This window comes from Mirounga leonina, unplaced genomic scaffold (assembly GCF_011800145.1).
Source record: "Mirounga leonina isolate KUSES-001 unplaced genomic scaffold, KU_Mleo_1.0 Mir_151, whole genome shotgun sequence".
Classification (NCBI taxonomy): Eukaryota; Metazoa; Chordata; class Mammalia; order Carnivora; family Phocidae; genus Mirounga; species Mirounga leonina.
Window position 1 is genome coordinate 87,219,494 of NW_023270377.1, and position 25,532 is coordinate 87,245,025.

The 25,532-nt window shown below is 34.1% G+C and overlaps 1 protein-coding gene across 1 annotated transcript in view; it reads left to right on the top strand.

The window, feature by feature from the left end:
- Positions 1 to 25,532, top strand: part of LRP1B (LDL receptor related protein 1B) — a 1,834,834-nt gene that overhangs the window by 1,464,542 nt on the left and 344,760 nt on the right. Inside the window, exon 42 of the mRNA XM_035008121.1 lies at positions 23,609 to 23,798. Within this exon, the coding sequence (XP_034864012.1) occupies positions 23,609 to 23,798 (190 nt within the window). The remainder of the gene's footprint in view (positions 1 to 23,608; positions 23,799 to 25,532) is intronic.

Genomic DNA, 25,532 nt, shown 5'->3' on the forward strand with positions numbered 1-25,532 from the left:
CTTCTCCTTCTCTTGACATTTTCTTTTGTAGAGCAAATATTTTTATTTTTAATGGAGTGAAATTGTACCAGTTATTTCTTTCATGAATCATGCCTTTGGAGTTTTTTCCCACTACTTTTAAAAATTGTTATTTTTCCTTTCGTCTTATTGTTTATATTGAATCCAGCTTCAGAATATATCCAATATCTGACCTTTCCTTACCAACTTCATTGACTACAAACTAGTTCAAGCATCACTGACTCACGTTATTGCAGTTGCTTTCCAGTTGACCTGCTTCTACCTTTTCCTCAGTCAAGTTGTTAAAAACACAGAGATCACAACCACTAATATTTCAGCTCAAAACCCTCCAAAGCCTTCTCACCTTATATCTACACAGGCCTGCAAGATACCACCTCTTCCCAGTCTCATGTCCTATTACTTTTCTCATGCTCTCTTTTCTGGTAACGGGCCTCCTAGTTCTGTGAATACCCCAAAGGATCCCGTTTCAGGGCTTGGGCATGTCCTGTTTCTTCTGTCAAGAATGTTCTTCTCTAAGAACTCATAATTTGCCCCTCCTATCTTCAGATCACCTCCCAAAACAGGACTTTTTGGATCATCCCATTTAGAAAAGTACCCTTTGGAACCAATATTTCATGGAAGCTGCTTATCACTTACATAGTATATATTTGCTTATCTCCTCCATATAGAATATAAACCCCATGGAAACAAAGATTTGGTCTCTTAACTGCTATATTTCCAATATATATCTGGCGGGTGGGAACACTCTTCTGAGATAAACATCTTATAAATATTCCAAAGCATATTAATCTCATTGAGATGGGAGCAAGTTGAGACAGGTTTACTAGGTGAATCATAGTTAAGGAGTGGTATCGCATGTGATGCTAAAAAAAAAAAAAAAAAGGAGAAGAAGGAAAAAAAAGTTAAATAATTGCTGAAGGTCAGGTCCAAATATTATGATAAACTGGTAAATGGCAAATGGCACTGCAGTTCCAAGCCAATGTTAATTGATAAATGTTGCTTTGTAAGGTGCAGGGGAGTGGGTTCATAAGTAAAATCTTGATGATGTGGTCTATACAGCCTATTTACCTTGGGTTAGAACTAAAGGCTTAAACCTTGTAGACACTGATATCTCTCTATGTATTTGGCATAGATACCCCTGGTTTTAAGAAAACTTAAAGTTGAAACCGAAATTTATTTCTTCTTGACACAACACAACTGACATCTGTAATGGGTTTAATCATAACTAAGTCCAGTTGACTGAGAATTGGCATTCTTATATTTCCAATTTACCTTTTAGAGTCATAGTACTTTGTCAAGAGGCTTTGACATTTGTTAGTTTCTAAAATTTTTTTTAAAATTGATTATCAGAGTTTTTAAGAGAACAAAGCAAAAATGTTTTTTTATTTTTTTAAAAGTCCAGAAATTTTATTTATTTATTTATTTATTTATTTATTTATTTATTTATTTATTTATTATGTTCAGTTAGCCAATATATAGTACATTATTAGTTTTTGATGTAGTGTTCAACGATTCATTAGTTGGAAATAAAAACATAGGTTTTTCATAGTAATGTAAGATAAAAAATTGTGTGTAAATTTGAACTTTTTTTTAGATGACTTTAGATTTTTGCTGAGCAGTATACTTTTCATATCATTTGTCTTGATAAATATTTGTTCATTTTTTTATCTAGTATGCTAGATAAGAAGGAAAATAAGCCTTTTATAAACAAAATCTATTTAAAGTTTTTTCTCATTCTAGTCATTCTTTTTTTAAGAATTTTATTTATTTATTTGACAGAGAGAGAGATAGCGAGAGCAGGAACACAAGCAGGGGGAATGGGAGAGGGAGAAGCAGGCTTCCTGCTGAGCAGGGAGCCCGATGTGCAGTTCAATCCCAGGACCCTGGGATCATGACCTGAGCCGAAGGCAGACGCTTAACGACTGAGTCACCCAGGCCCCCCTTTCATTCTAGTCTTAATTTTCCTCAAGGAGATCAGTTTTATTGCTCAAAGATTCATTTATTCAGTTTTATTCAAATGAATTATTATAAACTATAGATATTTTAAATAAAGCAGTAGGTATACGTAAATTATAAAGGCTAAAATTACAAAATTCAAATTATCTTAGGTTCCTGATACGTAGAACTATCTAGTCATGACGAATCTAAAGATGTGCTATTTGAAAACTAGAAACTGCAGATGTCAAAGTAGAAATTGACCTGAGCTTAAACATTAGTTCAGTGACATTGAGTCTAATACCCCATCTTTTATGCAGCATATTCCAAGGCCATATTTTAAAAATATATAGATCGTCCTGGAGTGAAACCTTTTTCATGTCTCATTTATCCATTTCTGATTTGTGAGGATTCAATTGCTGATGCCTGAAAATCAGAAAGGAAGCATTTCAAAATACTTTCAAACGTATAGTTAGTAATCGAGGATAGTCAGTTTAAATGTAGGCAGTGGTTAACATGTTCTCAGAATTAAGGTGCTCTTTAAAAAATGATTCCCTTTTAGAGGCGTTGTCAAATACAGAACTGATTAAGCAATCAAACTTCATTGTAGTTTCAGAGCAAAATGTTAGCCATTCTGCCACTCATTCTTTCTTTTATTACACCTCATTATTGTCTCTTTAGATTCTTTCTTTCTGTTCCGAATGATTTCCTACCTTATGGCCATCGAAGGAACATAGTGGAAGGGTAAAGAATTAAAGTTCTATTGGCGCAATTAGTAGTAAGTGTGAACTGTTAAAGCATTTCCTCAGATGTTTTATAGCTTGTGAGACATCATCTTCACCTCAGCCGGCGAATACTGACCACCTGTTATCTATTACCATAACATTATACAAGCCGACTGACAGAAAGCAATCTGGTCTCCAGTAACTGGACTGCTGAAGCAATTGACAGGCAGTTTCCACAAAGGTAAACTGTGAAAGCTAAAAGAGATGGTAAATAGAAACTCAGGCAGGTGTTTAATGGAGAAATACTATTAAAACAACCCAGAAGTGGTAAAATGAATGTATTGTTCACGCATATTTTTATGGTATTCAGTTTGATTCAGTGTTTGAAGACTAACTTTAAAATCAATATTCTATGTCATACAGTTGTAATTACCTGTATGAACTTATAACTTGAGTCAGGAAGCATACTGCATTTAATAAAGAAAGTTGTAAAAGGAGTTTGTTGGTGCTAAACCAGTCTTGGTTTAAAATGAAAAAGTGGGTGGTGATGCTTTACACTACATTTCTCTTAAACTTGATGAAGTAAATAAACTTAAAGAGAAGATAAGTTAACTTAGAAGGGGAAGCATAATTTGGCAGATTTCATTGAATTAAGGCTATCTGTTGCTGTAATGTCCTATAAGATTTCTTCTGGATGTTGAATAGCGCTGAATTTCTAATATGACTTGTTCGGTTATTGATTAGTTGCTTATCTGTTCTCTAGGAAAGTCAGATGAAGATCAGCATGACAGTATTTATAGGCTGCATCTCTTCTGTGGATGTAATCCATCTTCGTTAAGTTCAGTAAAAGTGATAAATGGCATTTGGCAGTGTAATGATGTGATCACTCTACCAGCCCCTCTTTAAATCATAAGCTGTTGCTTTCTGTTGTGTAGATATTTAATCAGTTATACACCCCATTACTGATTTAATTCAGAATGTCAATGGTAGTTGAATAATGTGAGTATTTATATATTAATATATTGTATTAATGCTCCCTTCATTTAAGTGTGCCATTCATTTGAAAATCATAAACTGTTTCGTTCATGGGTAGAATAAATTTAACCGAGATGTTAGGCATCGAACCCCTTCAGTGTTTTAATTCAGCATGTCAGTGAGAAATGTATTCCTTTATATCTCTGTTTGTATTTTCTTGACTCGATGGATTATTTGACGGAATCAGGACTTGCAATGAGTGGAAAAAAATTCTATTAATGCATATCTTATGCATGTGAACTTTGATTTTCAGATTACAATAGAGGAATGGAACTTTGAGAAGATAATGCCAGAGCAACAAGTTTTAATATATGAAGTAGAAAACCCAGCAACTCTTTAATGGAGATATACCATTAAAACAATCTCAGAAGTTCATAAACATTCCTGTTTTTTTCCTTTTAATTTTATATTAATTTTAGTATGCAAGATGCTTTTCAAATAGAAAAATCTCTGGTTCACAATACTCTAGCTGATTATAGAGGATGAATAATTTAAACAAGTACTATTTATATTTCACATTTCTGCTCTCAAATACATTATTCATACCTTACAACATAGAAATATTTATAATTTATTCTTTTTTTTGAGGAAAACTCGGTGGCATCACTATCTTTTAAAGACCTTTATACTAATTTTGCAGGATCTTAATGTTGATTCCAACACTCAGAATAAACATCTATGGAAAAATTTGAATACTTTGTTTGGTATGGTTTAATGATTTGATATAATTAATTGAAGAATTTTATTTTTAATTTATAAGTAGCCTCTGCATTGCCATAATAATGATAACATTTATATCTGTAATACTTCTTTCTAACAAATCACAAAATTTACATAGAAATTATCTCTTTGAACTTTGTAACATACCTAGAACAGTTAAGGAACTGCTGATTATTAACTCCATTTCATAAATGAGAAACATGATGAATTTGGGGAGTCTCTCCTACTCAGTCAACCAATAACAGTGATTAGATTGAAAATTAGTTTTTAGTCTCTACTCAGGACCTCAACATCCCTGAGGTCCCATGGTTTTAAGTGCTACAGACTTTCAGCCATTCCTTTGCTATTTCTGTGATTATTTCCTGAAAAAATATTATATGGTATGTATATGTGTATGTGTGTGTACATATTTGCACATGTGTACATATATATGTACATATACATAGACACACATGCACACATACTCTCAGATTCTGAATCATTATCAATAAATGTTTGTCAAACTATAAAAACAGTCCATGTTGCGATTATACTAAATTATTCAGTTTTCAAGATACTTGAGGTAAGAAGATATTTATGGAAGTATAGGAATTAGAGGCCGTATACCTACAACTAGTCTTTTATGCCCATTTCCATCAGAATAGCTATTTAGATGTCTTTGGATAATCCTTTTACAAACAGAAAATAATTATTTTCCCATCTGCATCACCGTATCTTTTTCAATTTTCGTTTAAGATCTTTAAGCTCCACCCCCTATTTTCTAACTGAAAATTATATGACTGCTATTTATTTCAGTTTGAGGGGAACTATTTCAACTTCACCTTCCCGGTTCCCTGCCCTGTTACCAGCACTCCTGACCTCAAGCTTATCAAGGAAACAAATCTTTACAAATCTGTTTTGGAAATCAATTGCTTTGGGCAGTAGAAGGGTTTCTCCTTCAGTTCTTCTGTTGTAAATATTAGCAAGTTTTCTGTTATTTTTAGTTTTTCTGTTTTGTTTTTCTAACTTGTTCTGGCATGATACAAACAGATAATTTTTCCTTTTTCTTCTACAAGGTATATCTTTATTTCTTACTTATTTTCTCAAATCTAACTGCCTAATGGAGAGGTAAAGGATTATTGAATTTTTCAGTTCTATTTCCTGTCATGCAATTCTTTCTATTTTTACTCAAGAGCCTTGACATTTTCCATATATATTGCGTGTTCCATGTATGCTAAGAAATTTTTAAAATCCAATAAAAAATTTTAATTTTCACATTATACCATCTCTTTTCTTTGAGATATTTCATATTTGTGATGAGAGTCCTCAACAATTTTAAAAATCTCCTTTTTGGGGGCACCTGGGTGGCTCAGTTGGTTAAGCAACTGCCTTCGGCTCAGGTCATGATCTTGGAGTCCCAGGATCGAGTCCCGCATCGGGCTCCCTGCACAGCGAGGAGCCTGCTTCTCCCTATAACCCTCCCCCCCTCATGTACTCTCTCTCTCTCTCATTCTCACTCTCTCAAATAAATAAATAAATCTTAAAAAAAAAAAAATCTCCTTTTTGAAGTGAGATTTTGGAGGACCAGATGGTTAGTCCAAGGTAACAATAAATACAAATCTGAGGAATACTAAATTTTCAAGGGAGAACTTTTAAAATTTTCATGAAAAATAATTATAATCATTTTCTTGACAAAATGATTGTTAACTCTTATCACTTTATCTGAGTAGAAAGCCCTTTACCTCTTGTCAAACTATGTTTAGTAAGACAGTATATTGCTGATTGTCTGAACATATGGTTTTATCTGAAATTTTACTTTTCCCTGGATCACTTGAAATGCAAAAAAAAAAAAAAAAAAAAAAAAAAAAACCCTTGGTATCAGGGAAGAGAAAAGAAGATCAGAAAAAAGAATTCCTAGCATCAATGTCACATCTTACCTCTTCTATTGTGAAAAATAATTAGTCTTTGAGGATACATTGACTTGACTGGATTACACTGACAAATTGATTTTTGTTTCCATTGTATTTCTATTTATAAGTAGATTGGTTCTTATGCATCTAAGTTTCTGTGTAGTCATTATCACTTTTTATGTGAAATGCAGATGTCTGTGTGGTACTGTGTGGTACCAGAGTGATGTACAACTTAACAATGCTCACATTCTGCCCTTATTGTGGGAGTATGAGATTAAAAAGGGACAATACGTGGGCAGTCAGAACAAAAGAACAGATAACCAAGCTAATGCTTAATCCATGGAATAAATAATATAAACTATTAAAATAGTGAAAAGCATTTAGTAAGTACTCAATACATGCTGTTAACTAGGTATTTTGTAAGCTTTGTGACTTCTCAGTCCCCAAATTGTTAACCTGTGACAATGAGAGTTAGCACATGCACATTCCCAACACACTGTTTATAAATTTGAACTATCGTTATTTGAATGAAGTAGATGTAAGTTAGTGCTGCTATGTTCTTTAATTTTCACTGAGTAACTTAATAGGACAAATATTATTCAAGACTTTTTGTTATTGAATCCCAAAATTGGCTGCCGTGGCTGAAAAGGCCAATACTTGAGACTGAGTTTTGATTGGAAAGGGATATGAGCTTTATTCAGGAGGCCCACCACCTGGGGAGAAGGACTTTTGTCTTAAAGATTTTTTTTATTTATTCATTTGAGACTCAGAGATACAGAGAGAAAGAGAGAGTGCATGCACAGGGGCAGAGGCAGAGGGAGAGGGAGAGGGAGAAGCAGGCTCCCCGCTGAGCCAGGAGCTGGACATGGGGCTCCATCCCAGCATCCTGGGATCATGACCTGAGCCGAAGGCAGACGCTTAACCATCTGAGCCACCCAGGTGCCCCAGGACTTGTGTCTTAAAGGCCAGCTCTGAGGTTTTTGCCCAGGTTTTTAAAGAGTAGTTGATCAATACAGGGAGTGCAGTGGTCTGTAACATTTCTTGATTACATGCAGACTGGATTGTGCCAGCCTGTTTTCTCAGTACTTTGTGGTTGTGCAGAGGGTCTGATTCCTCATTGCTCTGTGTCCAGGGAGGGGTTGTAAAAAGGGGTCTGGTTCCTGTTTTGTGACACGGGAGTGCTCTGTTCTTTCTAGGGAAGAATGCATGATCAATAGATATAGAAAGGAAGATTAGTTAAACAATCATATGGGCTAAGGGTATTTGCTGAAGTTTAAAGACTACTAGGTTAGCCAGAGGGGCCTAGGGGGCTTCATTTTGATCATCGAATAATGAAAGAAATCAAAGGACAGGACATAGTATAAATGAATTGGTAGTATAAATAAAAGATAAAATTGTTGGATATGTTTCATAAACTCTTGAGGATAAAATTTAATGTTGCTTGTTAAAATAATTTTCTGCCAACAAATTGTTAAATTAATAGTGAGTTAACAAGTTTTTGCAGCAATATTATTTCTTAATAATTTATACCCGAATCATTTATAAATGCAGTCTTCTAAAATAAGCATACAAATTTTGCAACCATATCAAATCATTCTTTAAATGGGTTGTAACGATAAATTCTTAGGTTTGAATTTATGCAGTCTCAGATATTGATTCCTTGAATAAATTTATAATTTAGAAATGCATTAAAGGGATTTAATTCATTTAAATAGGATTAAAGAATGATTTTTAAAGTATAAGCACTGTCAGACTAACAACAATAGATTGAACAAAGAGATTATTTTAAATGACAGTGTTGGGGCGCCTGGGTGGCTCAGTTGGTTAAGCGACTGCCTTCGGCTCAGGTCATGATCCTGGAGTCCCTGGATCGAGTCCCGCATCGGGCTCCCTGCTCGGCAGGGAGTCTGCTTCTCCCTCTGACCCTCCCGACCTTCCCCCCTCATGTGCTCTCTCTCTCTCAAATAAATAAATAAAAAATCTTTAAAAAAAAAATAAATAAAACAAATGACAGTGTTGGAGCATGAGAGTTTATTATGATAGTATTTAAAATGAGATATGCGAGTGACTTTCTTAAGGTTTGTTTCAGTAACTTTTTTTTTTTTTTTGAAGTTTAAGATATTTATTTCTGGTTCGTGCAAGGTCTGAAGAGAGTTGGCTGACTCCACAAGGCCGCCCTCCTCCATACAGTGACTCAGTAATGTAGCCTGCTCCCAGGTCTCTATACCATCAGGTGGCTTCCAAGATCATCCTGGCAGGGCAAGACATTATAGAGAATTTACCCTGTTCTTCTCTGCTTTACTTAGAAATGATAAATACCTCTTCCGTTTGTCACCTATTTGCCAGCATTAACTAAGTTAAAGCAGCTGGGAAAGAGAGAGGGCAAAAGGATGTTCCTAGAGCAACAGGTGGCCACATAAGTATATGATAGAAGAAAATAGAATCAGAGGAGAGTAGTATTAAACATGAGAAAATATACAATATAATACAAAAGTGACCAATTCTTAAGTGATTCTATCTCAAGCCATTGTTGCACATTGTTTTCCTCTAAACAGGTTTATGTTTTAGTTAGATCAGTGTGTCTGAACATGACAGCATATTATTGACTTTTGATAATATAAAGGGGAAATATTATTCCAACGAAATGGTATTATTAATGCCTTTATAAAAATTTTTTTTTTAAAAGTAGGCTCCACACCCAGCACGGAGCCCAACATGGGGCCTGAACTCATAACCCTGAGATCAAGACCTGAGCTGAGATTAAGAATCAGTCAGTTAACCAACTGAGCCACCCAGGTACCCCATGTCTTTATCAATTTAATTTTGTGATGAGTGATTTTAAAAGAATAATTTGGTAATTTTTAGTAGATTTCTTAGTAAAGAAGAAGCTTAAAAATCAGATATTCTTCAGGGCACCTGGGTGGCTCAGTTAGTTAAGTGGTTGACCCTTGATTTTGACCTGGGTCATGATCTCAGGGTCCTGGTATCGAGCCCTGCTCGAGGTATCAAGGGCTCTGCTCTCAACGGGGAGTCTGCTTGCAAGTTTCCTCTCTCCCTCTACCCTTCCTTCTTCTCTCTCTCTCTAAAATAAATAATCTTTTTAAAAAATCAGATATTCTCTATCCCCATTTAATTGCTCTACATTTAATTTAAAAATTAATTTTTGAGCATTTAAGGAGAATTCAATAAACATGAGAAATACTGCCTATCAACACAAGGTTCCGGACATACTGAGACAATATACAGATTATTTCTATATTCTAAGAGGTCAACCCCAGAAAGACAGTGCTCGTGCATATAACTAAGGGATCTTTGAGGAGCTTGAAACATGCTTGGGGAAGTAGACATAAAAGTTATTATGATCCAGTTTAATAAGTATAAAAATAGAAGTTTAGAGTTTGTGGAGAAGTGGGAAGATATGAGAGAAGTGACAATATGAGAAAGACATCTTGAGAAGACATTCTTTCTTTCTTTTTAAGATTTTATTTATTTATTTGAGAGAGAGCATGAGCAGGATAGGGGCAGAGGGACAAGCAGGCTCCGCTCTAGTTGCAGAGCTCAACATCGTCCTCAGCAGTGGGGTTGGTGGGGGTGGGGCTCGATCCCAGGACCATGAGATCATAACCCAAGCAGAAGTCAGAAGCTTAACCCATTGAGCCACCCAGGCACCCTGTGAGGACATTCCTTCAATGTAAATGAGAATTTCAATGATTGGAGGAGTAGGAAAAGAGCATTATGATATTTTATTTTACTTTGATAGCTAAGGAGAAAGTTTCTGCAAAAAAAAAAAAATGCATTTGTGGCATCTTTTTTAAAGTTTATATTTTTAAAGATTTTATTTATTTATTTGAGAGAGAGAGATCATGAGCTGGGGGGAAAGGTAGAGGCAGAAGCAGACTCCCCGCTGAGCAGGGAGCCCAATGCAGGGTTCAATCCCAGGACCCTGGGATCATGACCTGAGCCAAAGGCAGGCACTTAGCCAACTGAGCCATCCAGGCACCCTTTTTTAAGTGTATTTAATCTAGATGGTAAGAGAACATGATCTAAATCTATAACCATAATTCAGATATACTAAACTTCCCATGCACAGATTTAGACTCTTGCCCTACATCCTCCTTGAGACCATATCACCAAGAAGCTTTCCAGTCAACAAACCTAAATAAGAAATAGATATTATATGAGAAATTTCACAGAAAGATGCTAACAGGTTTTCATTGAACACCACACAGCAAATTCCCAATTAGATCTTGGTGTTCCCTTGCTCAAATTTCTCTCTCCAGCTATTACCTCATAACTTTTTCTTCTTTTCAATCACATAGCACTGAAAAATCTACTTTATTTTCCTAAGCAATTCAGCTCTCATACTCTGGTCTTCTTCTCAATAAGGAAAAGCATAAAGTCTGATTTACCTTCAAACATGTTCCTCAGGACATCTCTTCAATTCTTTCTATAAGTGGTTTATCTAGTTATTTAATTACAATAAAGAGGTATCTTTTGAGAGGCAAATACTACTGCTAAGAAGAAAAAAATACTCCATAAAGTTAGAAAGCAAACTTAAATCTCCTAAATTTTATTCTGAAGATAGAAGAATATAGAACTAAAAATACAGATTTGGAGTTGAAAGATAAACACAGCAAAGTACAAGTTAAAGTGGTAAGGTCATGTTTTAATCAGTAATGTATTATTGCTTAATGTAGGAAAGTCCAGTATTAACTGATTTGTAGAGAGATGATTGAATGATTTAAAGGGAGAATGAGGGAATAAGGAGTGGGGTGAGCAGGGGAAAGAAAATGAAAAATTGCAGCATTGGTCATCATAAATTCCATTAGGCCAGCTGTGTCTGTAGCTGGCAATTATGAAAGTTAGGATTTTATTCTCCCATAGAGACTGAGAGTATAGTCCCTATTTTACCTGATGGTTACATTTCAAAGGAATAGCTTTCAGGTCCTTGAGAATGACACTCTTGAGTTGTAGGAGATACCTACATATTAAAAGGGAGAGAGGAAGGATTCATCATTGTAAATTCTTTTTAGTAAATGCTCTAAGAAAGAGTGGTCAAGGCCTATCAGCAAGTGTTGGCTGGAATATAAAGTAAATTCTTTTGGCAGCCTTGAACTTTCTCAAGCAGGCACTTTAAGGGGATTTAGGGTCATTCTAGGTTGCCACCTTAAGCTGTTAGAAAAGAGGTTAGTGTTCGTTTAATTTTTTAGCATGGAGACAGGGAGTGAATGAAATAATTTGTGCTGAGAGTCTACAGTTTTTAAAGGCCAAGGTTGAGGGCTAGTCCAGAAGAGGGCTCAGAGAGGGTCTTTATCAGGGGTCATAGGATATTGCTTATAGTTCAAGTCATGAGATGTCTTCTATTTACTAAGAGCCTGGGATCACTCATAATGGGAAATAGGAGGAGAGAGTAGTAATAGATCTATAGAGAGAGGCAAGAATGTATATAATCATGAAAGTCAAGCAAGAGAGAATTATGGGAAGAAATAAAAAGAATGAGACACTGTGAAGGGTGACATATAAATCACCAAGATGTCACTGATGTGTACCACAGAGAACAGAAGGCCAAACTAAAGTTGTACTAGATGAATTTGGTCCATAATTTTTTCTCTTTCTCCAATAATCTTCCACTTTCTAAAGAGAAGTACAAGAAGTAAATTGAAGAATGACCAGCTTTAGAGGAATGAAAGGTACAGAAAAACATAAAAATTGAGGCTAGTAGTTAAGACATCATTAAAATGGTTGACCATGTTGTTCATTTTTGGTGGGCCATATATCATAGTTTGAGTACAGTAATTAATTATATGATGAAAGACAGATTTCATACTTAAACTTTGGGGTACAAGTAAACATTAAGTTCAGTTATAATGAAAACACTGAAAAATAAGAAGGTAAAGGTTGGGAGAGGATGACAGCCAAGTTGAAGCCCAGAAGTGGTATTGTTGAGTGTGATTACTATTGAGTAGAGAAAGTCATAACAGTTGAGAAATGCTGAGGATTAGTAAGTATAAGATCTGATAAAAAAATTTAGGTCACTAAGGATGATGAGGATGGAGATGAGGGGAGGAAATGGGGACATTTTATAAATGAATTCAGAGAAGACTGTAGAAATTAATGCTGGGGAGAAACAAATTTTAAAAATGAGTTGCATAGACTGAAATTATTTCATTAAAAAGTAGGTGGAAATTTGAAGACATTTTAATTAAAATGCTTGTGCGACTGGAATAAATGTTATGATGTAAACTTGTTCAGAAGTTTTGTACTTCTTAAAATCTATATTATGTTATTTGGCATTTAATTAATAACATGTTAGTGGGGGGGAAAGGTTTTTCTTCTTGTAGATTCCAGGGTCCTCCTTTTTGTGTATTTCCTTCTTTATAGTGCTGAGGATATAGTAAGTAATAAATAATTCTCCTTTGCTTGTCATTGCGATAATTGCAAAGAATTTAACACTGTTGTTATTTTGCTTTAAATGTTAGTTAAGTGTGTTTACAGTTATATACCTCCCACTCCATTTAAACATGTGTAAAGTCTGGGGCACCTGGGTGGCTCAGTGGGTTAAGCGTCTGCCTTTGGCTCAGGTCATGATCTCAGGGTCCTGGGATCAAGCCCTGCATTCAGCTCTCTGCTCAGTGGTGAGTCTGCTTCTCCCTCTCTCTGCCCCTCCACCTGCTTGTGTTCTCTCTCTCTCAAATAAATAAATAAAATCTTTAAAGAAAATAAACATGCATAAATTCAATTTTGTTTATTCAAAACATTTCAATGGGGGTTATCTACTAAGGTGAACCTTTGTATTTCATACTGATATTTTTAGTTGGCTTTTTTTTGGCTTTTTTTTTTTTGCATTATAGTATTTTAATATTGTGTGCATGGGGGCGCTTGGGTGGCTCAGCTGGTTAAGTGTCTGACTCATGATTTCAGCTCAGGTCATGATCTCAGGTCGTGAGATGGAGGGAGTCTGTTTGAGATTCTCTCCCTCTGCCCCTCCCCCAACTCTTGCATTCACTCTCTCTCTTTCTAAAATAAGTAAATAAATCTTTAAAAGAAAATATTGTGTGCACATACAATGCATAGTATTTTTATGTAATCAATGTATTATATGTGACAAACGTATTCTGAATATGTCACAGTTTTTAAAAGATTAGAGAATAATCTCTATTTAAATAAAATTCTTACCACCTTTTCATATTGAGTTGAATGCTAAAACACTATTATTTCCTAGAGATCATCTGTTTCTATCCATCTCTTAAGTTCCTTTCTATTGCCAATAATAATTTCTATCCTTTTTCTTTGCAAAATTTGGCCATAGAGAATCAAACCTTTGTTCCACAATCCCTGTCATCTGGAATAGCCTTTCTCTATTTTCCTGTTTCATAAGTGCTTATCTTTAAAAAAAAATATCACCTCTATTCAGTCTTTACTTCCTTTCTTATGTCTCTCTTTGTTTCTTTCTTCAGAAAAAATTAATATTTTCTAATTGCTTAATTTTCTAGTAGTTCCACCCCTTTTCCATCCAAAGATCATTGAATATTTACATTATCAACCAACAAGTAATAATACTAAGACTCAAAGATATAGTTCAAATGGTTGAGATTATTCCAAGGGATGAGGAATAAATAATGTGAAGACCAACTTCTTATAATAAGGAGAGAATTATATTTTCAAATGTAGATTGTGCTGTCTTAGAGTTCAGAAACCCACTCCTATAACAAGTGTTATTTCTCCTATTCTATTTGTGGAAAATGGGGATGATAATTTATCCAACAAAGCATCAATGTTGCTAAGCATAATTGACTATAGCCTTGTGTAGAACAATGCAATAGTAGTAGTAGTAATAATAATAATAATGCTGACTTATATTTAAGCTCTTTGTACTAGGCACTGTTTTTAAACTTTACGTATGTTAACTCATGTAATCATCCCAAATGCCTTATGAATTTGGTAATATAATTATTCCTACATTACAAATAAGGAAATGAAAATACAGAAAAGTTAAATGAATTGCCCATGGTTGTATAGCTGGTAAGTGATAGTGCAGGGATTCAAAGCGATTAGCTGAATCCAGAGTTTGTGCTCTTACTTATTACTGTACATGTTTCTCCAACATATTAGGTCTTGGGTATATAAGAATTAAAACATTAATTTGCAGACCCTGCCTCCAATGGATTAATATAGTAGAAAGCTATATTGATTTATTCCACAAATAATTTCAGTTGCTTTTTCTATGCCTGGAACTTTGTTCAGTGTTGGGGAAACAACTGAGAACAAACCCCTCATGTGTCCTGCTCTTATTCTGATGTGGTGACAGACAAAAAGAGCACAAAATAGCAAGGGGCAAAGAAAAAGAATACATAAGCATGTAGATGGTATTTAATTCTATGAGAATAGATCAGATAAACTAGGGGACAGAATCAAAAAGAAGAGGACTCTAAATGAAACCTTAGATAATACCTATATTTTAGAGGTTGGGTGGAAGGGTTGCCAGCAGAGGATGCTGGGAAAGAGACAACCAGTGAGATAAGGAGAGGACAGGAAAGAACATGTCAAACAAATGAGCAAACAACATCTCTTGAAAGGGTTTCAAAAGAAAGGCAGGATTGCTAAGTAATTAAATAAGATGAAAAAATGTGCATTGGATTTAGCAATTGAGAAATTGCTGGTATCTTAAAAAGGGGTAGTTTCAATGTAGTTGTAAAAGATGTCATATGATCTAGTAAAATGGGAGGCCTTTATGTTGTAAGAAAGAGTGGAGAGAAGAAAAGGACCAATGCCCTTGATAAAGAGCACAAGTAGTGGGCTTCCCAGTTGTAGGAAGACATTCATTTCTCTAAGGGCAAGATACAATGGAAATGGGCCTGTAAGTTTGGTGGGAAGCTAAGGGGTATGTTTCTGATGAATTTTAATATCAATACAAAGTACTTTGGAAATCTTGCACCTAATTTAATTGACTCCACAATTTTATTTTTTCCATCTAATTTTGTGCTTTTGTCAAAGAATAGTACCTATTTAAAATATTAACAATGGAACAGCCCATAAGTTAAAAAATTATTAAATGAGAGGATGATGATGATACTGATCCCTTAAGTTTATTTGCTTGATAATATAAATTAATTTATACTCAAATTGTTAATGTCTTCATGAAATCTACAATTATAATACTTAAACCTTTAGATTCTTTCTATTTTTTGAAAGATTGCTCTCTTAATTTGTTAATCTCATAAGTTTTTCTTGGATTCCTGATAACAAAAGTTCTAAAATCTAAAGGTAAATTAGTATTCAAATTCATAATGTTCTATGAAGCATTTCACTTGCCGCTTACTATTGAAAAGATAACCCCCTCAAAAAGACATGTTGCTTTATAGCTTTGCTTAGTTGTTCTGTACTATTACAAATGAGTACTTCATTTTTTCCAAAGGGGACAAACTATTATACATGAAAAACTTTTAATTTTTTTTTATTTTTAAGCTGTATTTATTTGAGAGAGAGAGAGCATGCACATGAAAGTGGGGGGGAGGGGCAGAGGGAGAGAAACTTCAGGTAGACTCCCTGCTCAGTGTGGAGCCTGAGGTGAGACTCAGTGCAGGGCAGGGCTTAATCTCAGGACCCAGGAGAACTTGACCTGAACCCAAACTAAGAGTCAGACACTTAACCTACTGAGACACCCAGGCATGCCCATGTGCAAAGCTTTTGAAAGGAAAAAGGATTTGGAATCTAAAAATCAAGATAATTTACTATTATTCTTGATTTTCTAAAGCCATTAAAAAGTCTTGTTTATTACTTAAACATACTTGTTCTAAGTATTATAGTGATTCAGAAAGAATTATTATTCAATTTTAATTATTTCTATATAGCTTAAAAACATAGACATTGTATCAAGTTACTTACATATGATATGTAAAGAAACAAATTTAACATCAGAATATGGAAGTTTAGCTTACACTGAGTCTCATATGTTTAAGACCAATCACCTGATAAAATAGCTTTAAAAAACCAAGAGCTGGCAGAGCAACAAAAGGATGTCTGGAATAACATTTCCTCCACTCCACTCTACTCCACAGAAATCCATCAATAAGAGGGAGCAAAGAAGCCAAAACAGGTAATTTTGCTGTGGATCAGAATGGCATAGAAGGGATAACATTGATTCAAGTCAGAGTGAAATCAAGGTCTGAAATCACCAAGTAAAGGGTTATTTAAAAACAAACAAGCAAATGAAAAATAGGCAGTAGGCAGAATCAGGCAAGAGATAATGGTTGTAGCACATGGGCGAATACTGAAGAAGTGAGACTGAGTCAGAAGCAAAGTGATGTAGAAAAAGGATGGCTATCAGTAATGTTAGATCAGATACCTGAAGAAGGAAAGGCAGAGCTGAAGAAGGAAAAGGAAATGGAGGGGGAAGAGGGGGGAGGAGGGGAGAGGGAGGAGGAAGAAGAAAAAGAGGAGAAATACATACAGTAATGGCTAAATAAACTGTTATGCTTCTGGTGCAGAAGTCAACATTATAACTGCTCTTGACTGAAGTCCGTTTAAAAGGCCCTAAGATTAGCAGAAGCTATATGTATGTGTTCTGTCCAATTAATAGTATGTACCACATTTATTATTTAACTAAACGTGTATAATTGACAAACGTACAGCAAATACTTTTCATGAAATTATTAATTTATCACTAAGGAATAGCTCATAAGCTGGATATAATGCTACATTTCTGTGAAGGACCATGTATACCTGTAGTATAAGGTTCCCAAAGCACTCATTTCTATGCCTTTCTTAAGACTGTGTTTTTGAAGTTGTTTCTCATCTTTTCTTCTGCGCAAGAAGATGACATTTTATGGTCCATTAAAAATAATAGAATAAAATAAAACATAGAAAAGCACTAATCATTTATAAATTAGTAAGTTATTCTCTGAAGGATATTATTTACAAAAAGTATTTAAGCAATGAACAGGTGAGGAGGACCTTACACCAAGGGAACACATATCTAATGATGGATCTTGAGAAACTGGATCTTAGTTTGGATAAGAAGGCCTTCCCTTTCTTTATATGATATTAAGAAATTATTGTCTGTTCTGTTTATAAAGGAATTGCTGTTGAGATCATTTTGTATGGTATTAACTGATTGAGGGAAATGTTGAATTTTATCTAGACACCTGGAAATGGGCAGAGACACCTGCTTCTCAAGAATATTTAAGTTCCTGACTTTGGCCTGAGGATTTACCGCAGTCTCACAAAGGAAATGCGGATGGGTTCTTAGTGACTTACTAATTATATTTCTCAAAGAAAGCCTGTACATAGAAGGTGTCCCAGCCTTTCCCTGGAGGGTGAAATATGACATACTTCAGTGTTTTAGAAACCTTGGAGTTTATATTTTTCCTGGAAGCCCTAGGCATTCCAATGTTAGTTTAATCTTACTTGAGTCAGTGCTTATCTCCGGTTACTCCTGAAGGAACGACACAACTATAATTAACCATATGCTCATTTTTTTAATGGCTTATATTTCTTTGCTTCCATTAGTGGTGAAACAAGATAAAGGCATTTGTTGAGACATGTCTGAATTTATAAAATTTTCAGTGGAGTCAAGTTCAGGCATAAACTAGGATTTTAATGGTTTTAAACCTGAAAACACACACACACACACACACACACGTAAAATTAAGAAAAAAAACCCCAAAAACAAAAAACAAAATACTGTCACCTAAAAGCTTCAAGCTGTTTCAATTTGCTTCAATACTCCCTTAGGGCAAATTGTTCCTTTTTTCTGGCAAACCCAAGTAAATAGTCCTGTTTGTTATGCAATGTAAAGCAAATACTGTCTTCTAACTTGGAAATATTTGAGGTAATCTGGTTCCAGGGAATTAAAACCACTTTTGGGATAATAGTGAACACTTGTCTTTGTTAAAGATAGATTGCATGACTGCAAACAAGTTTGTTTTTGGAAAGAAAAAAGTTCGGTTTAGTAAGTAGGATAATGAGGACAAAAGAGTAATATAAAGCAATTACCCATTCAAACTCTTTGAATGGATTGTGTCTCAAGAGGGATGAGGGCCTGCATTCTTGAAAGATAGCTTTATTGCAATACTTTGGGCACAAGAAGGGTCAAATTCAGGTGGTCAACCATGGAGCAGTTATATAGGTATGTTCATTGACTCGAACCACATCATTAATGGCTACTTGGATTGGGATCTCTCCATTATATATCTACTAGTTATTTTTGTATATAATAGGCTATTAATTTTGGTTTATTTATTTAATGCTTGGCATATTACTGAACTCTTAATAGTTTTTCAGCTGATTCTTTGTTTTCCAGATATTTAGCCATAAAAAAAATATTTTTTTTTCTCAGTAGAATTGTCCCTTGTTTAAATCTGTAGACTATCATATAGATTTTGATTTTTTTTTAGTTTTTAGTAAATTAGACTAGTAAAAAAATGTTGAGCTTTTTAAAAGTTAAAGAATATAAGAACATAGAGATTCAGGGCAAAGTGTACAGATAAAAGCTATTGCTATAGTTTAGGTGTGATGATGGTTGACATCCCAAATATTTGGCAGCCTGTAGTGGGCCATCCCCAATCTGAATGAATATCAAAAAGTTCAGATCATACCCTGGCCAGTACCCTCTACTGGTACCTATCAGTCTTGGTATGTGATTTGTTAATGGCCTTACATAATCTGAGGAAATAAAAATGAAAGCTTATATCTGAAAGATATTTTAGATAGTCATTTTATCGTATTTATTAATGTGAAAATAAAAACGTCTTCAAACCAGAAGGTGGTAGTCTAATTTATAGTAAGAGATCTACATTATAATCTATTAAAATCAGTTCACCAGTTGAATAATTAGAAAAGGGAAAATAACCCACACAGTTAATCATTTGTAAAGCATTTTGGTTAGGTAGACTTAAGAGAAATTAGCAGGTATTTTAATTTCCTACAATATCCTTACTGACTAACAATTAAACCATGTCCATTTTTGTTCACCGACATTGTATACTATGTCTAGTAACCCTGTGGCTAGACTCATAATAGAAATATAAGTAGTTATCAAATTAGAACTTAAATTGTACCCAATTTATCGATGCTAATTCTCATATTATTTTATACATTTCCTTCAATAGAGCTCCAGATTTACTTTGATCATCCATAGACCATTTCACACATTTGAAGTGTCAGTATTTTCAGAGTTGTGCAACCATAATGACCATCAATTTGACAATATTTTCCTCACCCCACCCCCCAGGAAAAGCTCATACCAATTAGCAGTTACTTTTTATTCTCCCACCCCATGCTCCCTAACCAGACAACCACTAATCTATTTTATGCCTTTTAAGATTTCATGTAAAGGAAATTCTAGAGTAAGTGGTCTAATGTAACTGGCTTCTTTCACTTAGTATACCATTTTTGTGGTTCATCCGTGTTTTAGCTTATATCAGTACTTCATTCTTTTTTATTACTAAAATATATTCCATTGTATAGATGTACCACAATTCATTTATCCATTCAGCAGCTGGTTGATATTTGGGCTATTTCTGCTTTTGGCTATTATGAATAAAACTGCAATGAACATGTGTGTACACGTGGATATACGTTTTCATTTCTCTTGGGTATGGACCTACCGGGGAATTGCTTTGTCAAGTGGTAATTATATATTTAAAATTTTGAAAAACTGCCAGACTGTTTTCCAAAACAGCTGCACTATTTTATATTCCCACCAGCAATGTATGAATGTTCCAGTTCTTTGCTGAAACTTGTTGTTACCTTTTTAAATTACAGTCATCAAAATGGATGTGAAGTATGATTTTGATTTCCATCTTTGTGATGGCTGATAATATCAAACACGGTTTATGTTTTATCAGCCATTTGAATACCCTCATTAGTACCTGGGTTAAAAATTGAGCCTGCTTCTCTGTCTTTAGATCCCGCAGACAAAATTAGGATGCTTTATACTACTAATATAATTTCAAACAACAAACCTTCTGATACTTCATGGCTTTAGTAAATAAGCCAATGAGTAAGAGAATAGGATACTTTCAAGAGGAGAGGCCATTATGATGTTTTGCAGTTAGAGCATATTCTTAAAATAAATATTATTTCCTGTTAATTTTGCTACAGGATTTAATCTGTGACTGTTGTTCCAGCCAGATGAATGGCAATGATTTGTACTTGTAGCTTCCTTCCAAGAGCATCTTTATTGCCTTTCCCATTTTGTAAGCTCTTATCCTGAACACTGTAAAGACAAGAAGGAGCTGTTGTCCCTTCTTCAGTTGTGATGAGATGAAGGCGTGTTCTCTAGGAAGTCCTCTGGGTAGTTGTCAGAGTAGTTTTTGGTGTCAGAGTGCCAGGCTGGTAGGATCAATTTCCTATCCATTTCTGTGGAAATTAGAATCTAGGAAATTAACGATAGCCATGGTTCTGAGTTATTTGCCTGCCTTGTATTTTTAATGAACTGACCTCCTCTTCTTACTTCTACAAAAACTATCAGGACCTATTCATGCTTAGCCAAACCTAATTCCCAGCTCAAAGGAGGTTGGAGGGAAGGGACCTCTCTCACTTTTTTTTTTTTTTTTTAAATAAGTGCATGGAATGAAGAGGTAGTATTTTTTACTTGGTTATGCATCACACTTTCAATATAATTATTTTGCTGAGGTAAAAAGTATGGAGTTGCAAAAATAGCACTGTTATTTATTTATTATTTATTTGTTTGTTTATCTATTTACTTATTTAAATTATGCCCATTTTACATTCTTGAGTTCCAAAAGATGTTTAATTCTGTTTAATATCTTAGGGCTGGTTGAGTGGATAGATAGGCATTTTACTTTAATTTTCAAACTACATAATTATCTGCCAGGATCAATAACTCCAAGTTCTTATTCTACCTGTTCAACTGATTCAGGAGCCTTAGTATTCAAACACACACACACACACACACACACACGAACCCACATTGTGTGAAATAATCATAAAAATGATATGAATATCTTAATGTTATCTTAACTAAGATTTTTCATGATTTTTAATTTTATGTATGTCTTTGGCTATTGTTTAATGACAAGTACAATTTAAATAGAGAATCAGATACCTTTTTGAGAAAAAGTGCACTACTGAAATACTTTAAAATGTAGCACCAGATTATGATTAAGTGTACTGTCAGGTTGTCATTTATTACAAAAATAAAATAAAAGAGATTGTACCTGGATAATGAGGTGTATTATGTACTCCAGTAAACCTGGACCTGTCAGCCATAGAAAAGGAGAGTCTGCTTCATCTCCATGGTGATACCAAGTGTTTTTTCCTGATGCGGCACGAAAAGGTGGCCATGAAGATGATCTGTCAAAGCCAGTAGAGGGGGAAGTTACAGAATGAGGGTAGATGAATGATTCTGATCTACATGGATTTTTTCAGAGCTACACCATTTCTTATTCTGTTTGTGAATGATGAAAGAGCATAATGCTGCTTACACTACTAATAGACTTAGCTTCATTTCTAACATGGTTTGAAAGTGCAAAAAATACAGTGGAATGGATGATTTTTTTAATTAATAATGGAAGTACCTGTGATCAGTTTCAATCTCCCACCACTCACCTCAAGTAAGAACACCATATGATTCATATAAAAAGAGTTTAACAGATGTTATTGTGATTATGTTTAATAATTTTCCCCCCATCATCTCTGGCCTAAGTTTCCATACTAATCACCGACATTAATTTCTTGTAAATTGTTTTGTTGAATGTGTGAGAGGAGGCCACTCATAGTAAATAACTAGTTATACAATTCACCTAGAGTCAGACAAGTTGAAACTAATGAGTCATTTGTTTGATTCTAGCTTTGTGTGGATTGAGCATTGATGATAGGGGCTATAAACCCATCTCTAAATGGTAGTACTAAAGAATACAGGCTTTTGGAAGCAGATGAACCTGTGTTAAAAATCTTACTTTAACTCTATCAGTCCTGTGACCCTGGGTTTCAGTGTCCTTTTTAGGAAAAGAAGAGCAATAAAACTTCACAGAGTAGCTTACAGATAAAGTGACGCATGCTAAATAGCACAATTCCTAGCAGAAAGACAGTGCCCAATAAATGGTAGCTAATAATTTTATCGTTAGTGGATTCTTCTCTGTTGTGTGTAGAAAAAAAAATGACAAAACTTAATCACATTAAAGAAATCTAGTTCAAAAGACTTTAATATTGTTTTGCACTCCCACTAAGTTCTATCGAACATCAAACTAAGTATTTACCCATCTTAAACCTGAAAATAACCCTTTTTATTTACCTAATTTTAGAAGAGCTGAATAATTCCTTTCAGAGATTCTTTGAGAGAAATACAGTGGAAAAACTCTGCTTGTTATAATGTTAATTTCTTAGCATGACTGCCAAAGCTATAGATATCCTTCCCTGAAATTAAACACGCTAAGTAATAACTCTGAGAAAAACAGACAACACGAAGGAAAAACTATAATAATTTGGTTATACTAAAAAAGGTACTCAAAGCACCTCTGAAAAATAACACAGCTATCTTGTATAACACAAGATAGTAATTGGGAAAACAATTTAAGAAATAACTACTCTTGTTTTTCACACTGTCACTTTTATGTACTGGAATCTGTGTGCTACCATTTATCTTTTCTGACAACACTTAAAGCATATGTTAGCCGGTAATTAATTTCATTTTCTTTTACTTTTATATCACATTAGCTGAACAGAATCAAAGAACTTACTACAGTAACTTATTAAAACATTCTCTACCATTGTTTAATAGTTGGAAGTGTAGTGTTGGATTTGGCTTTTCAATACTCTTGTAGTTTTTGATGTGTTAACTTTTCCTTGACGTCTCCAGATATAGTATCAAGATAAAATTCATTATGACTATACCTCGATGGGAACCTCTACATATGATTTTCAAAAGCATCTGTAAATTATTGCACAGTGGATACTTTTTGAAAATTAATGATTGAGATATGAAAAAAAAAGAGACACCATTTTCTTAAATAAAAATTAATTGCTTAATTGAGGTTTTTTTTCTTGAGGGGGGTGGTGAGACGATTCAGACTTTAGTGACATGATTTTGCAAAAACTGCTCTTGTGACAAATATACCAGTTCATAGCTCAGTTTTGCTGTGTGTAATCAGCTATCAGTTGTAGGCATCAAAATTAATATGTTTTTATTTTGGAGAGTTTGTGAAGAAATGATTGCTAAAATAACATGTAAATATATGAATATATCTTAAATTCCTTTTCTGTGCAGAAACTATGTCTTTTGTAGATAAGAGTGTAAATTTATTCTTTTCTTTCCCCCATCAGATGTAGGTTCTGTTGAAGGACTTGCGTATCACAGGGCTTGGGATACACTGTACTGGACCAGCTCCACTACTTCATCCATCACCAGACATACAGTGGACCAAACACGCCCAGGAGCATTTCACAGGGAGGCAGTCATTGCCATGTCAGAGGATGACCACCCACATGTGCTAGCCCTGGATGAATGCCAAAAGTAAGAAAGAGTGAATTGTTATTTCTTCATTATAAGTCAAAGATTATCAAAGATATGTTAATTTTAAAAAGAATTAACTTTTAAGACAAAGGTATTCTTTGAAGTTTTCCTTTCCTGATTCATAAAACTATTTTTTTAAAAAAGAGCATTGTAAATGAGTAATTAGAATCCAGGCTTGTGAAATGCCAGGTATCAACTCCATGAGAATTCCAGCAAAAGCAAATTTAAATGATGAAAGGGAAAATAGAAACAATACTGTGCTGGGAAAGGTATATGAAGAAGACACTAAAGCATGATAAATGATAAATGATAAATTGATAAATGATAAATTGAAATGATAAATCTGAAAAAAAAAACTGTTAACATGTATTAAAAACTAAAAGATGTTTCTATAATCTAATTAAGTAATTTTAACAACTGGGAATCTCTCTAATTGAAACACAGAAAACAACAATAACTCTGTGTGCAGCTATATTTTCAAAAGACTTGACAATAGTCGAAATTTTCCACATGTGTTTGATGACATATTGTGCAGGCATTTAAAATAATACATACAAAGAATTTGTGACAAGAAGAAATACTCAGGCTATGGTATAGAGTGAATAAAAAACAAAACAAATGAGAAAAAATTCATGTTTGGGGTAGATGCCATAAGGAAGCAATTGTATGAAAAAAGAAGAACAAAGCTTGGGTTATGCAGAAAAAAGATTTTTATGAAGTTCTGCTTCCATACAATATTATAAGAATATTTTACTACTGGAAAGTCCTTTTGTTCTTAAGCAAATAAACAACAATCAGACAAATCTGGCTTTTACCAAGTAGAAATAGAAGAGCTCTTTTTTAGATGTGGTAAAGAAAAAATGAAGAATAAAAAAAAAATTACTGATAAACACTGACCCTGACCACTTGAAAGAAGAAAGGACTGCATAAATTAGTCAGTGTGTGAATAACTAAATCTGGACACTCTTACAGAGCTAGAAATGAGATTAGATTTAATTCAGTTAACACTTTCATCTTAAATGAAGACTATGAAGGTTGAGAGAAAGCTGATTCCTCACAAGCTCTGGTGACTTAGTTCAGATGGACACAGGCCTGCCTGGGCAGAGCTGCTTCTGCTCACACCACGGACCTATCACAATACAGCTTGTTGTTGAATCAACTGCATTGATCTTGACGGTTCACCAGGAGAATCTTAGGATAGTAGTAAGTGTCTGCAGTTAATCAAAGGAATTTCTAAGACAGTTTTGAAATAAACATAAGGGAGATGACTGACAATATTATATATGATTAGTTTTAATTGATAAGTGCTTTATCTTATATTTACTACATAAGCTAAAATTACACTTCCATCTAACATAGTGAAATGTAAATTAGAATTAAACACATCAAAATGTTTTAATTGAAAAATTACATATAACTAAAATTTAAAGTATAAAAATATTTTTTGTTATACTTATCAATGACACTTTCAAATCACTTTTGAAAATGTATGTCAGTTGGTTAACAGAAATTTTAAAGTAAAATCTTAAATTCTAGGTAAAAAACTATTTGAGTTCAAAACTTGGTTCAATTACTATAATTTTAATTACTCATAGCTCTTTGGCCTCCGTTTTCTTATTTGTGAAATGAAAGGTGAAATTAAAGGAATACTAATACCTTCAGAAATTCTGTAATTCTAAAACCAATAATTTAGGAAAATACTGCAGATAAGTGTACTTAATACTTTATATTATA